This window comes from Fusarium odoratissimum (genome assembly GCF_000260195.1).
Source record: "Fusarium odoratissimum NRRL 54006 unplaced genomic scaffold supercont1.17, whole genome shotgun sequence".
NCBI classification, from domain to species: Eukaryota; Fungi; Ascomycota; class Sordariomycetes; order Hypocreales; family Nectriaceae; genus Fusarium; species Fusarium odoratissimum.
In genome coordinates, this window is record NW_022158703.1 from 616,844 (window position 1) to 631,752 (window position 14,909).

General features: G+C 48.3%; 5 protein-coding genes across 8 annotated transcripts; 2 read left to right on the top strand and 3 right to left on the bottom strand.

Moving 5' to 3' along the window:
- Nucleotides 1-67: 67 nt before the first annotated feature.
- FOIG_10192 (uncharacterized protein) lies at nucleotides 68-3,713 on the bottom strand (the record flags this gene model as incomplete). Of its 3 annotated transcripts, XM_031210495.1 has the most annotated exons (4): nucleotides 68-1,036; nucleotides 1,082-2,283; nucleotides 2,565-2,951; nucleotides 3,015-3,713. In XM_031210495.1, 2 exons carry the CDS (start codon nucleotides 2,249-2,251, stop codon nucleotides 290-292), a joined length of 1,917 nt encoding a protein of 638 aa, XP_031059973.1. The 3 variants fall into 3 exon arrangements, with proteins under 3 accessions (XP_031059973.1, XP_031059972.1, XP_031059974.1); XM_031210494.1 differs by lacking the exons at nucleotides 2,565-2,951; nucleotides 3,015-3,713 and having other exon boundaries at nucleotides 1,082-2,324; XM_031210496.1 differs by lacking the exons at nucleotides 2,565-2,951; nucleotides 3,015-3,713 and having other exon boundaries at nucleotides 290-1,036; nucleotides 1,085-2,251.
- A 626-nt stretch (nucleotides 3,714-4,339) lies between these two features.
- On the bottom strand, nucleotides 4,340-6,166 carry FOIG_10193 (uncharacterized protein; the record flags this gene model as incomplete). The annotated part of the gene is made up of 1 exon (XM_031210497.1): nucleotides 4,340-6,166. One exon carries the CDS (start codon nucleotides 6,164-6,166, stop codon nucleotides 4,340-4,342), a length of 1,827 nt encoding a protein of 608 aa, XP_031059975.1.
- Nucleotides 6,167-7,003: 837 nt separating this feature from the next.
- Nucleotides 7,004-10,166, bottom strand: FOIG_10194 (uncharacterized protein; the record flags this gene model as incomplete). Its single annotated transcript, XM_031210498.1, has 3 exons — nucleotides 7,004-9,006; nucleotides 9,158-9,687; nucleotides 9,739-10,166. 3 exons carry the CDS (start codon nucleotides 10,164-10,166, stop codon nucleotides 7,004-7,006), a joined length of 2,961 nt encoding a protein of 986 aa, XP_031059976.1.
- A 729-nt stretch (nucleotides 10,167-10,895) lies between these two features.
- On the top strand, nucleotides 10,896-13,421 carry FOIG_10195 (uncharacterized protein). Of its 2 annotated transcripts, XM_031210499.1 has the most exons (5): nucleotides 10,896-11,360; nucleotides 11,412-11,612; nucleotides 11,659-11,929; nucleotides 11,978-12,963; nucleotides 13,021-13,421. In XM_031210499.1, the coding sequence occupies exons 1-5, from the start codon at nucleotides 11,044-11,046 to the stop codon at nucleotides 13,286-13,288; spliced, it is 2,043 nt and encodes a 680-aa protein (XP_031059977.1). In that variant the 5' UTR covers nucleotides 10,896-11,043; the 3' UTR covers nucleotides 13,289-13,421. The 2 variants fall into 2 exon arrangements, with proteins under 2 accessions (XP_031059977.1, XP_031059978.1); XM_031210500.1 differs by having other exon boundaries at nucleotides 10,896-11,612.
- A 113-nt stretch (nucleotides 13,422-13,534) lies between these two features.
- FOIG_10196 (uncharacterized protein) lies at nucleotides 13,535-14,900 on the top strand. The gene has a single exon (XM_031210501.1). It carries the CDS (start codon nucleotides 13,618-13,620, stop codon nucleotides 14,719-14,721), a length of 1,104 nt encoding a protein of 367 aa, XP_031059979.1. The 5' UTR covers nucleotides 13,535-13,617; the 3' UTR covers nucleotides 14,722-14,900.
- Nucleotides 14,901-14,909: the final 9 nt, after the last annotated feature.

A 14,909-nucleotide genomic window follows, 5' to 3' on the forward strand; every position in this document is an offset into this window, starting at 1 on the left:
GGCATGTGTCACGTTTGGTGAATATTATAATAGTTACCTAAGCTTTAGACAATTTTAGGAATAGTGACCCAAGTTTTATGCGATATTAGAGGCCTTTTATGTTCCACTTTATGAGATCGCGCGCGAGAGTTTACACCGGCCACAGCAGATCCACGCGTTGATGAAGGATAAATGACAAATAAAAACTTTTACGCCTAAGATCTCAGTCTAATTCACAACCGGAACCCAGTTTTCACTTCTTGTGCGCTGCCTCGCTCATGGCCGTCCTTCAAATCACCCATCCTTGCAGCTAATTTGAAGCCCGCCCAAGCCAATTGTTCGAAGGAAGAAGAGACCCGTGCTGTTTCAAGATGTTGTTCACGCTTTCCTTCAGGTCGCACATCTGAGCCTTGATCTCCACAGCCTTGGTTGCCTCATCGATTTCCTTTTGTTTCTGGGCGACCTCCTTTTCAGCTTGCTCCAGTTTGTCGATGATCTCATCATAATGTTCGCGGAGGACCTTTCTGCTTATCTCAGACCCATTGGCAAAGCTCTGATCCATAAGCGTTTTGCTATATCGACTCATGTGGGCAGAAAGCTCTTGCTGGCTGCCAGCTCGCAGACTGTCCAAGGGTTCGAAGCTCAAATAACGAACGGGCTCGGATTTAGTCTCGACAGCAGCGTCCAGGCGAGTTAGTGCTTCGGCCAGAGTATCCTGCTCGATTCTGAGGCGGCTCAGCGCAGCCTGGGCATCTCTCAGGCCATCACGGGCGTGGTCCAAGGCAACGGCCGCAAGATGTCTGTCTGATTCGAGTGATCCGGGTGTCTCTTTTCGAATCGCTTCCAAAAGCATTTCGTACTCCTGTTTTTCGATGACCTTCTTGACTTCCTGTAGGGGATAATGGCCTTCGTCAGATTCCTTGATCTTTCGGATGAAGAACCTGCGCTCTGCACGCGGGTTGAGCGATGGGGGGCAGGGTTTGTCTGTCAGGACGTGTCGTAGGCAGGATAGCACGTGAATTCCACAGCTGATGTTATCCTGCTGTGGAGTACAAGGCTATAGAGGTCAGCATGAGTCTTTATAGGAAAAGGAGCAACTGACTGCGACATTGTTGAACCGCAGCTTGAATTTATGTCCGACGGTTTCCTTCCATTTCTGGAAGCTGGCGCAAACCGTATCGAACCGATCCCAGCACGGGCTCGAGTCATGGTGATTGAAAACCATGGATTTCGCATCGTCGTCGATGTCAACGATAGCCAAGGTCCAATGCTTAGGCTTTAGATGATGGATACTGAAGCAAAGCTTGGTATACCCGTCGAGCTTGATGTTGTGTCCAGTAGTTGTTCCGTCAACCTTGAACCAGAGAGGGTCGAGGACCTTGACCTTGCCTTGTTCCATTGGGTACCAGGAAACGAGAGCTTTTGTAAGGAATTGAAGCGTATCATCCGTAAGTTTCACATTGTTGGTGAGCTGCTTATAAATAGCGGTGGCTTCGTCAACCCTCTCTTCTTCTCCCTTGGAAGTTTCGGCACGCTTCATGGATCGCTGTGGGGTCATCGCACTGGATTCTTTTTCTCTTTTGCGCTTGAACGAAGTGGCAATTGGTGGTTGGGTGAAATGACGAGAAATGTTCCTTTGTGGGGGTAGAGGTAGAGAGGGAGCACCCGAAACAGCAGGTCTCTGCTCTGGGGGCTCCTGGTGCCTGAAGGTGGAGGTCGAAGAGATTCCCTTGTCGTTGTTGCCAGCGACCTTGGGTGGCGATTTGACTGGCGATCTGGGGGAACCGCCCAAGACGATGCTCGGGCTTCGCGTGGTCTTGAGGACGGGCTCGATATCCTCATTATCGCTGCTGTCGCTCTCAACATGCTCACTTCCGACGTACATACAAGCCTCGGGCTCAGTCTCTCGGGACTCCATAATGGCCACCTCTGATGGGCCGCCAGCTTCTTGAGCCCTTTGAGATTGCATGGTTGTCTTGAGCTTGTTAAAGGCAGCTCTCGCGATATCGTTAGTTAATCGGAGAGAGTTTTTAGGATGCTGGCTAACACCGGTCCAAAGCACATTGTAAGGTGATGCCTGACTCCACAGGGATGCCAGCTGGATACCTTTGTCTTGGGCCAATCTAGTGATCTTGACCAGGGAGTCGACTGCACCGCCCCCGAGCTCGTTTTGCTTGGGGGGGTTTTCATGTGCCTTGCGGACGTCGTCGAGGAGCCAAGACTTGCCTCCCCATTGTCGGTCAAGCCATTCCTCTTGTTGGGCTCTGTTCATCTTGGTGGGTGAAATCGGCCTGGTGAGATTACCTGCGTTCATGATGTTAATGTTAGAACGAAGTCAATAGTTATGATGGATTGTGGGAGAAGTGAGAGGAGAATTTGTTGAAGGAGGTAAAATCGTTTGCAGAATTTATGATGAAGTGAGGGTAAAGAGAGAGTGATGAACATAGAGATGAGCAGATAAATAAAGGGGTGAGTGGAGCCTAAGTTTAGGTAAAGCTGAACAAAGAAAGGAGGAGTGTTAGGCTGCATTTGAGAAAGTGAGAGGAGATGAGCATAAACTTATGGTAATTTTAGGATTGACGTACCTTAAGGTTCGTTGAAGACAGGAAGAAGCATTGATGGGTTTCGAATAAATAGAGGACCTCAGAAAATACTCTGTTGGTACGGGGTTTCTGTGGCTCCGAAGTTCGATCGATCGTTCAAGTAACTTCCAAAGGTAATTTGCAGGCAGTGATGTAGTGTTGGAGTAAGCGGTTCTGCATTCAGGCAGCGTGGTAGATACTAAGATTCAGTGAGGGTGACGAGTTGAAGTTCTGTACTGTGGAGATTTGCGAAGTCGAAAGTCAAAGCCGAGGTCAAAGGAAACAAAGGGATGTTGACAGGACTTCTGTGTGAGGCGATGATGCGACTGCGATCGATTGAGGTGTTGATCTGGGTTGGAAGGATGAAGGATGCGGTAGGCCGAAGTGAAACTAGGTATCATGTCAGTAAGAACTCTTACTTTCGTGATGGAGGGGAGAGCGAGTGCAAAAAGCCTGATATTGAAGATTGACGGTTGAAGGTTGAAGAGTAGAGGTAAAAGTGAAGGCTGGTGGTAGAGAAAGGATAGTTAGGAGTCGGTTTTCTGTGGGTCACACAATGACGTTCAAATAGTAGTGATATTGAGTCACTATGCGAGGTCTTGTTCTTGTTGTCGGCCATGTGAGAGACTGCCTGGGCAGTTGCGTCAACAAAAATGGTTAATCCTAGTACTGTCCTTCGCAACCTCTCGTGATATCCATTCTATCCACGGTTTTCACTTGAAACCCGCCAGTAAAAGTGACATTTGAAGACGAGATCCCCAAGCGATTGTGTCTACTTCGTTTGGCTATGAGCTGAACAAGCCATCCATGGTCGATCGCGCTGGCGACATAACAAAAGAAAGCTCCGGTCTCAGCGCTTCCGACGTCTTCACTCATCATTTCCTTTTGAATAGACACCATCTGGTGGTCAGTTCACGAATCGGTCGGTTCATGCCCATGATTTTCTCAGATAGAATCGCCTCTGAGACGTGAGATTGGGCACGAGCTTCGCGGTCAGAAGTCTCGTCGCGATTGTTTTGAAACGCGGACACAGCGATGACCGAGCATACGCAGCCATGCCAATATCCCTGCTGATCCTTGTAGCATTTCCGTCGTCGCTTTAAGAGAAGAGTATGTTGCGGCCGACAAGTGACTTCATCTGGTCGGCAGAGTCGAAGTGGTAGGATGATAGTTTCATGTACCTAAGGTAAGGTAGTCAGCAGTGGTTGAGTCTACGGGCATGGCACGGACCATCCCTGCTGCAGGGTAGCTCGACTCGCGACCTGAAGAAATGATCGATGGCCAATGGGACAATCGTCCCCAATTTTGGAGGAAATGTTTTGTAAAAGCTATTGGATGAAGTATTATAATGTATTTTTAGGTCCCCAGGAGTACTGAACTGCAGTGTAATGCAATTTGGAGGCACTGACAGACCAAGGACGACGCAATTGACGATGTTGGACGGTCATTTTTTCTCAAGCGGTTATTACGCTTTAAAAATGGAGCAATGCTTAATGGTTTTGACACCAAGATACTGACATAGCTGTAAATAATGACAGCCAACATAATTTAATTAACCGTACTAATCATTCTCATGGTATTTATGCGCTTTTACGCTTCAGGTTATTCGTTTTGTCCTTGTCATGATTGAATCGAAACTGATACGCTAAACTCAATCTCCAGATGATGAGCGAGACGTTGATTGGCTGACGAAGATGTGTCCCGACACTCCCCTTCTAACAAACAACATCCAACAACATGAGAGAAAATTGCAAGGCATGGAGAGACCCAATCTCTAGCTACGCTATATCACTGTCGCTTTTGCCACTATTATTACACGCACGGTCACGCAGGTCATCCAGTTGCTCCCTCAAAACCTTCACAGCCTCTCCTTCAAGCAAGACCCCATTTTCAAGCGATCGACCTTGATGAATCATGTTTCTTTGTGTTGGCCAGAAGTACGATGTGCCGAGATACGCGAGACTGTCATCTGCGATGATCGCGTTGTAATGGGGGCGCGGCTCCCACCAGCTGACATCCTCAACGGACAGCCGCTTTCCGTAGCGTCGCGTCGCTTGGGTAAGAATTCTTGATGATACCGCGTCTATTTCACGGACTTGTATCGTTACCGTCACGCCGTTGGCTGCCCGTCTCACCAAGACTTTCGTGATTTTAGGATCAACGAGTTCTGAAACACTGACGAGGAGGTCGCGACGAGCACCTCGGAGAAGTGTATGTTGCGCGCGACTGATGTAGGTCAAACTCGCGATGGGGTCATTTATTATGACGCCTAGGCTAGCGAGCTGTGAGCCAAGATGAGCGCGACGCTCATTGCTCACGCCACCAAGGATGGCTTCTTGCATGTAGACCTGAAAAGCTTTGGCTGCCGTGGGCGGAAGCTCGATGGAAAAGTCGGCCTTGTCAATTGGCTTGGTATCTACGATGGCACCAGTGCTGAAGAGTGTCCTGTCGTCGATTACTATCGCTTTGGCGTGAACGACTTGGCGCGTTGGACCATCAACGCCAGTGAACATATCGATGTGGATTCGGTTGCGCTCAAGAAGCTTGACATACTCCCTGCAGGCTGGTGTATCTTGATAAATCGTAGGTCCTAGTTTCGATACCACGACAGACATGATTGCATCTGGATTTTGCTCTCGAAAGTCAATTAACGCGTCGACTACGATCTTGGCGTCACCTTGATCGCACATCGACAGGTTGAGTATTGTCAATCGCTGTTGCTGAGGTGTCTTTGGAGAAGGGATTGTGCAGTCTCGGATGAACTTCTCAAAGACGACAAGATGGTCCAAACCGTTGGTGAGAAGTGGTACTGGACCTCGTGATAGCGTCCCGAACATAGGATCGCGATCGCTCGTGGGTAATCTCATCGCTCTGATTGCTTTGACACTGGTAGCCCGACATCGAAGCTTATCCTCGCAGTAAAGAAACGTGTCGATGTCGAAGCAACCACCAAAGTCAGGACAATTGACCCTTACATATGAGGGCGCTATCTCATGGGGCTCAATGGTGAATTTGATAAGACAGAATCCGTCCAGAACGGGCTTGGCTACCAGTTGGCCATCTTTCTTGGCCTCGATCTGGAACGGGCCGTAAAGCTCACGACCTCGTAACCGAGCTTCGAAAGTTATCCCAGGAAGCAATGGCTTCTGAATTCTCTGTCGAGATGCGGTTGGGATCATGCGTACAATGCCATGCTTAATCGGGCCGAGCATATGTTTTCCTCTTGAGCCTGGGAAAATTGCTCGAAGATTGTCTGGTTCGTCAATGGCTTTCTGTATCTGACCCTTTTCAGTCCATCGCTTGAGATGAAGGACACGCCGGGGCGGTTTGGTGAAGTTTAGGGGATCGGGAATGGCCTCTAGGTAATCGACTTGCCATGGCACACCGTCCCAGATGGCGGCACGTCCAGCGAAACATTCGATACGAATGTCCAGGTGTAACGCGCATTGATCTCGTAGGATGAGCTGTTGGTGAGAGTTCACGCCAACTAGATCATATATATGGCCGTTATGCTCAATGGGTGTTGGTGCTCTGGCTCGCTCCCTTCGAGACCTTGCATATACAGGCGATAATGGATCGAGGGAGCCAAGTTGCCATTTCGACATAGGGCTATCGTTATAAGGGCACCTATTATTACTTGGTAGCCTTGGCTTGATGACGTTGTTGTATCTCATAGTTGCTGATGATATTAAGAAACTCGAAATGGTGTCCAAGCTCAATCTAGGATGGGCATAACGTCAAGTAAAGTATCTGCTCGCGTGAGAAGTAATTGACTTTGCTTTACCGATTTTCGACGTCCCCCAAAGAGCGGCCCGAGATCAACATCTGGAGCTAGAAAGTGGGCTACACAGAAGATCGTATATGTCATTGTCTTCACCTCTCGTCTCTCGTTGGTCAGACCAATCCCGAAGAGGCTGTAGCTGAACGAGCTGAACTATTGGAAAACCTTATTCCCTGTTTCATTTCATTCGCTCCACATTACCAGGACTGATCAATATTGACGTAAGAATTGTCGACATTGGACGGCATGTGAGACAAGATCTGCAGTACCCCACAACATGGCGTTCGTAGCCACCGCTTCGAGCTGCGAAGTACCGGTTTTAGCTGCATCCCTGTGTCGATCACTTTACGCCAGTTTCAGAGGACGAGCTCTGTTTGGGGCATCGAGACGGCAGGATCGGGGGAGCTCAGCCCGCCTCTTTGTTTGCAGATCACACAGGGAGATGAGCTGGGAAACACGAGGGCGCAGTATATTGGGGAGAGGTATGACAATTGTCTCATAGTACGAGACCATCTCTCAAGATTCTTTATCAGTGCCTCAGAGCAGAGTGAGAAAGCAAAAGGAGCATTTCGCACATCCGGGATTTCATAACGCGGCGAACATTGTGAGGCGGGCGTATCAGCGAAAATGGTTTGCTCTAAAGCTAAGACTCTAGCAGCAACTACTCACAATTACAGTCCAGCAATTCCAATAACGTGTCCTTGTTAGGCCAGTCGGTACATGCAATCCACTCCCGAAGTAAGAACTCTTCTGTGAAGTTCTTGCCCCAGTCGACTAGGGGCTTTCCCCTCAAAGTCAAGCATCTTCCAATGACCTTTTTTACACTGTAATCGAATAAAACCCACACAGGGTCGCGTGGGATGACATGACAAGTCCTTGATTCTCGAAAACAAATTGTCATGTTTATTCTGGTTTCTTCATATGCAACCAGGATGCGGCAATGTGAGTCAGCCCCTTGTCTTAGAAATCGTTCTATGACGTTTCCATCGTCCCTAGCGACGCCGAAATACGATCCAACGTTCAAAATGATATAGGTCAAGAAGAATTGCCAGGCCGACAAGGTAACTGGGTCCGGCACCACCCATTTACTCCAATCTTGTATTGCGATGGATGGAACCAGGGGTATTCTGGGATCCATTGTAAAGATGCTTTTCTCGAAAAACATTTCCCAATGCTTCGAGATGAGAATGAAATGACCAACAAAGGCTCTCTTGGCCGCGTTGTTCAAAGCATTTGCATCATTAACGATTTTCCACTCAATGTAATCGATATGACCAGAAAGCGCTGCAAGACACATAGTGTTATAGAGTTGTCTCGGGTTGTTACTACCGATAGCCGGCGCTCCATAAGGTCTGATGTATAGATATGAACTCCCGGCGAAGGGAGAAAAGAAGAATTGCCACTTTGCCTGATTGTCGTCCAGCCACCTATCATTGGCCCATGAACCAATATACTCCGGGAAGGAGTACGGTGGCTTGTCGATTTTCTCTTCGAATCGCATAAGTACTATCGATTGGCAGACAGACCTTTCTAGGTCGCCTGTTCCTGTTTGCCCCGAAAGCCGGAAAGTGGCAAAGCAAAGATGAGAGACAACATCAATAGTATTCGTACCATCAAGGGCAGCTTCCATTTGCATAGAGAACTCTGAGCCTTTTGTATCCTTGTAGAACATGTCGGGGACTGATCGGTGAACAAACTCAAGAACCTGCAATCTCTCATACTGATTACCCTCATGGCATTCTATCAGGCCACCGCAGGCACCACGAAGTTGTGCTTGGAGTATTATCTCGTCTGGGGTAGGCTCATCTTCAAGACCTTTGCGTAACGAGAACTCTTTATCTTTATCGTATCTATCAATAAGGGGGAATGCGAGTAGTGGCAGCTCGATATAGTTCGATTTGGCAGTTTGGAGAGAATCTATAATTCGGAGTGTCTTTCTCGCATCATCCGGCTCAAGTTGCTGAAGGATATGATGGAAGAGTGCCTCGAGGCCTCTAGGCAAAGTGTTGAGGTGTTTCCTTAACGTCTCGCTGGTGGCCCTGTGTGTCATTTTATTGCGTATCGTTTTCACAACAAGATAGGTCCAAAGAAAGATCCCTGACGACTTCTCAGGAATTTCAGTAGCCAGGTCGCTTTTTAGGTTTTCATCCTTTAGGTTGCTCAGGCGACTGCGGACATAATTTTGCATATCGAATCTGGTTAAGTCCTGGAGCCGGAAGCTAGGGTCACTAGCATATTCATCCATGAATACACCTTCTTCTCTACTTGAAAGGCAGAGCTTTAGGTTCCCGCCGGCATGAATCGTCCATTGCCTAAGGACATTGACTAAGTCAATGTAATCCAATCCATCTTGAACACCAGGCTCAAACTCGTCGAGGCCATCAATAAAGATGCAGAACTTGTGTTGCTGGTACAGTTTATCGTTTTGAAGGAGTCTTCCCAGAGCATCCTTGATGACAGACGATGGGATTTCTTGACGGTTGTCAACCTTCCAGGGAGTTTGTTTCGCTTGATTCCAGTGGCCAGGAACGACCTCGGGTATGAGATCAGGCCTTTCTAGAAGTACGTCGTGAAGTATTGAGCGACAAAGTCCCTCCAGTGATTTCTGTGCCTTTGAGCCATTCCGCCAAAAGAAGAACGAAGTGAATGCTAGCTTCTTTGTACCTTACAAATAAGTTAGCTGGGGGTGTCATATAAGATGAAAGAATCGTTTACCAGCCCATTTAGTTAGTGACTATTCTGTCTTCTGATGAGAGCATAGAAACTTCATCAGTGTTGATTTTCCAGATCCCAACTTTCCGAAAATGTGGAAAACTGGCGATAATGTCTCTTCTGATAAGAGCCACCCTAAGAATTTCTGTCTTGATTCGAGTTGCATCTATGGAGCGCACAACCGTCAGCTCAGCCCGTTGATGCAATGTTTCTGCCAATACCTTAAGCGCCTCTCGTCGTATTCGTTCCTCGTAGGTCAAGCCATGCTCCTCCACGTCAGACCAGTTGTCATCCTCGAGAGACAAGTCATCATCTTCCTCAATAGTTTCAATCGGCTCATAAATCCATTTGAACGTATCTTCATGAGCACTGTGAACTGCGTCAAATCTCTGATGCATCTCATCGAACTTGAGGCTTTCCAGAACTCGATCTTGATACATTGCTCGACGGGTCTCGTCGTCGACCATCAGTAGCCGCTGAAACTGGCTGCAAGCATGTGTGTTGGAAATAGAATCAGGCGCGGAAATTTGTGATTGGCGCAGGTGCTCTATGGCCTGAGTCAAACTTTTCAACGTAGCCTCGTTCTCTTTGGCAAGTGAGATCAGTTCACTGAAGCCATCTGCTGCCTCAACTCTAGGAGTGTGTTAACTACAGCCTCTCTCATGACTAGCGAAATATGTTTACCTTGAGAATTCAACCTGTGCGAGAATGAGCTGATCACGGTAGTCTTTCAACTGGTTCTCCAGGCCATTTATGTCCTTTGCCTTGAGATTCGTCTTGACGGCATATCGTAACGATTTGAAGGGATTGGATGAGCTCCGCTTTGGTTTGACTTCATTCAAGGCCTTGACTAGTTCCGTTGAAGTCGCCTTGCACTTCTTGGCAAGATCCGAAAGTGACTCTTGCTCGGGAGTCAAACGGGCGTTGCCTGCCACTTCAAGCCTCAAAGCTGCTTTGCTAACTTCGCTGGTGACACTTTCGCGGTGTCTGTTGTTGTCTAGGACACCATCCAGAGAGTTGTGTATGTTGTAGGCTATTTTTACGAGCTTGAGACCTGCTTCAACGAAGGTCAAGATCCCAGACGCTAATCCGATCGCTGAGACGGGATCCATAATAAGAAAAGTATGGGATTTGGAGGGAAATCCTAGGAATCGAAAATAGACCGACCAGTGAGTTCAGAAAGATGAAGCTCGGATGATTTGTCATTCCACAGGATGCTCAGCACAGCCTCAGAGTCAGCCTGGAATGATGACGAGGGGAAATTGTAAGATCATGGTCTTCTTGGCGGCACATCACAGCCTGATTATGCAAAGTCATCCAATAATAGTCTGTACTGCTGTATTGTGGCCTCAGGTATTAAATATTCCCAATTCTCACTGCGTCCTCTGGTTTGCCAATTTTCGTCACAATATTCTAGCTGAGTGCAACACCCATGGAATGGCTGTCTTCACTACCTGACGAGGGCACATTTTGCAATCTGGAGCGCAATTATTTATTTGTCGCATCGGAATAAGCTAAATGATAGATAAGTTAGGGGATAATATTCTTCCGCTTTTTCTCAAATAATTGCTCAATGACGTGACAGCGATTGGCCCTATCGCCATCGTTAGAAGCTCTCACGCCATACCCCATGAACATGTGAACAGTGCCCCTATCGCCTATCACGGGCCTAAAATGTCCAGAGCATACCGATAATGATATAGTTTAGAAGGAAGAAGGGACTAGATCCCGGAATTCGGAAGATATCCGGTCTGGCGGAACTCCATCAACTAATGAGATCCCCCGCTGGCCTCCACGGTTCATCAGATTGGTGCCCGGCAGTTATCTAGCAAATGATAGCCCATTGCATCATCAAAGCTATACAAACGACATGGATTCGTGCCTGCCGATCGCCAAACATAAAGCTATCACACGGACCCCCAAGCTCAGAATGCCGAGACGTCAAACCGAACTGCTGGATCTTTCACATCCCCAAGGCTCTTGGCTAAAATGTCGCTTCACGTTCGAGCAGATGCAAGCGAGAATGGCATTGAGCCACCGCTTTCTCAAGCCGTTGGCTATGTCGTCGTTATCGCGATTGGTTTCCTTATCGCGTTTATCATGATGTTTTTGACGCATATCTTGAAGAAGACTGTCGGCGAAGATAACAAGACAACTGAGATGTTCATGACAGCCAATCGAAGTGTTGGCACTGGTTTAACTTCGTCTGCTGTTATTTCGTCTTGGCTTTGGAGTACGGCTATGCTTGGAAGTACTCTTGTTGGATACAATTTTGGTGTCGCTGGGCCGTTCTGGTTTGCAGCTGGGTATGCACCCTGCCTCCGCGATTATTTTCGGTAGTTGTTGACCCTTATCAGATGCTCACCCATGATCGTCTTCTTCGCTCTACTTGGTATCTCCTGTAAGCTCAGAGTACCCGAAGCGCATACCCTACTCGAGATTGTCCGTATACGATATGGTACCTCGGGCCATATTGTCTGGATTGGCCTATGCTTGATCAACAACATCATCGCTATTGCAAACATGTTGCTGGGTGCAAGTGCTGCGATCTCTGCCTTGTAAGTCTGCTCTCTTACATATTGAGCGGTTCACTTACTCGATCAGATCTGGTATCCATATCATCGCCGCTACGTTCTTGTTACCTGTCGGCGTGGTGCTGTATACCTTTGTTGGCGGCATCAAAGCGACCTTCCTGACTGATTACTTCCATACTTTTGTGATCACTATCATCATATGTTTCTTCACCATCAAGGCTTTCCTTGTCCCCGAGATTGGATCACCTGGTGGTCTGTATGATCTGATCGTTCAGGTTGGAAAGGACCATCCTGTCGCCGGCAACCACGATGGATCTTTCTTGACAATGACTAGCAAAGACGTGAGTTAACTGCTTGACCATCATTGTACACTCGCTTACAAAATGTAGGCTATATACTTCGGTATCATTCATGTGCTGGCTAATTTTGGTCTCGTCATCATGGACACTGGTTTCTTCGCCAAAGCCTTTAGCGCTGCGCCTCAAGCTGTTGTCCCAGGCTACATCATCGGCGGCATCGCTTACTTTGCCATCCCGTGGTGTCTCGGCACCTTGATGAGCTTTTCCGCTCTAGCTCTTGAGGATACTCCTCGCTTTCCTACCTACCCTCGTCGCATGTCTTCTGTAGAGATCTCCAATGGTCTTGTTCTTCCCTACGCCGCGATCGCAATCGCCGGAAAAGGCGGTGCTGCCGCTGTTCTGTTGATCACTTTCATGGCTGTCACTTCAACTATCAGCGCCCAGGTCATCTCCGTGTCATCCATCATCAGCTTTGATATCTATCGCCAGTACTTTAACCGTGGGGCAACTGATCGTGACGCTATTCGGTGGAGTCACATCGGTGTCGTCTTTTTCGGTCTTTTCTCCGCCGCCTTCTCTACCGCCCTCTACTATGGAAAGGTTGACCTTGGATGGACTCTGTACATGCTTGGTGTTTTGACATGCCCCGGTATTTTCCCAACTGTCTTTACGATTCTATGGCGAAAACAGTCAAAGATTGCTGCTATTGTCTCGCCTCTTCTGGGCATGGCCACTGGCATCGCTGTATGGCTTGGCTCAGCATCGTCACTGTACGGTGAAGTCACCGTTGCATCCACTGGAAAGTCTCTTCCCTGCGTGTACGGAACTGTCGCTTCAGCTTTGAGCCCAGCGCTGTACTCAGTCGTGATCTCGCTCATAAAGCCTGCCAATTACCAATGGGCTGACTTCAGAAATGAACGTCTTGCGTTTGACCAGGTTGGTTCAACAAAAGAAGAAGTGAGGACGCACGAACAAAAGGTAGCCAGCTACACCGCCGATAAGGCCAAGCTCAAACATTGGGGCACTCTTGCGGCGATTTGGTCCGCCGCTACGTTCTTGGGACATTGGGTTCTATGGTAAGAGGCACTTTATCCCCATCTCATTGTAACGTCGACTAATAGGTGAAACCGTAGGCCTCTTCCGATGTACGCAGCTAAATACGTCTTTGGTAAGACTTTCTTCGTTGCTTGGATTGTTATCGCCATTATTTGGGTGTGGGGGACCATGTTCGTCGCAGGCTTCTACCCCATCATTGATGGTTGGCCTCAGTTGAAGACAGTTTATCGGGGCCTGAGAGGCCAGGGCCCAGTTGAAGGTGAGCCTGAAGTAGTTCAAAATGCCCAAAGTGATTCTTCCATCACTGAGAGGGACGAGAAGGGGAACAATGGGATCCTGGCCTGAGAGTAGTCTGACAGCGCACTTTATATAAGAGATACACATAGTGGTCAATTAGTCAGATTCCCCATAAACCATAACTCTAATACATGTACAAGACAATGGTCTATCTTTCGTTTACGCGAAATTGAGATAGGAAAGCATTCGCGATGGGATTCAGTGACAGCCCCGATCGGGCCTTGGCTTCCCCGCTTGACCCCGCCAGAGCCGATAGAGGCCGTGTCCGATAGCGGCATTAATAAAGATCTCCAACTCCAACTCCAACTTGTCCGGCTTATCACCAGCGACTGCTTCCCATCTCACGTTACCAATACCCTCAAAAATAGCCCTACAAGATGCCTTTCACAGTTCTCTCAGACGCCAACGTCAATCACATCCTCGACACGTTATCGCCATCTGACGTGACCGATCTCGCAAACGCTCTGGAGCAGGCTCTCATTCAATACTCATGCAACAATGAACAGCAGTACCAACCTCACCGTGCAGTCGTCAACCGGGATGGCCAAGTCAGCCTGTTCATGCCCGGAACTACTGACCAATTGATCGGTGTCAAGATCGTCGGTGTCACCCCAAGCGAAAAGCTCAAGCCTTCTGAAGCAGGTCTCAAGAGTGTCTTGACTCTGTGCGACGCTAGAGGTCAGGCCATAGGAACGCTCAATGCAGCCGCTCTCACCGCGTTCCGAACTGCGCTGGGTTCAATGCTGCCTTATCGATTTAGGCGTAACACAGAGAACATCGTGGTGTTCGGTGCGGGGAAGCAAGCGCTATGGCACATTCGCTTGGCACTCCTGTTGAAGGAGGAGGATATCAAATCTGTGACCATTGTCAACCGCTCTGCGGAAAGGACTCAGCAGTTGATAGACTCGCTCAAGTCTAACGATCAATCGAAATGGCCGTCGCACATCAGCCTCCAGGCCTTTGATCCTAAGGAAGACCGTGACGTCGCTATGGAGGCTTTGGTTGTAGATGCGGATGTCTTGTTCTTTACAACACCAAGCACGGAACCACTGTTCCCGGCATCATACCTCACTTCCGAGAAGGCTCTGAGCAAGACTCGGTATCTCGCGGCGATCGGTTCTTACCGCCTTGACATGCAGGAAATCGACCCCGAGCTTCTGAAGCAAGTCATCAACCCATCAGGGCCCTTTTCATCTGTGGGGTATCAGGGTGGATCCGTTGCAGTCGACAGTCGGGAGGGCTGCCTGCAAGAGGCTGGAGAACTCGTCAAAGCCGAGATCCCTACGGATAAAATGCTTGAGATCGGTCACTTGTTCCAGACCAAAAACACCGAGAACCCGAATGACTTGACCAAGTGGCTTGAAAGTGGATTTGTTATTTACAAGAGTGTCGGTACTGGTGTTATGGATCTCTCGATTGGTCAAGAGCTTCTTCGTCTGGCCAAGGTGAAGAATGTTGGCTTGACTGCTGAGGACTTCTGAAAGACACCAGATAGGTTAATTAAGTAAAACATCCATGTTCCCTTTCTCAAGACTATGTACCAGTGATTCGGTGTTATGCTCAAACAAAGGTCATTATCAACCATAGCATGGGAAAGTGACCCCAGCCTTCTGGTGTTCTCTTTGCTCGTCACGCGATTTCCAGCCAACATAAAGTCCCAATACTATTG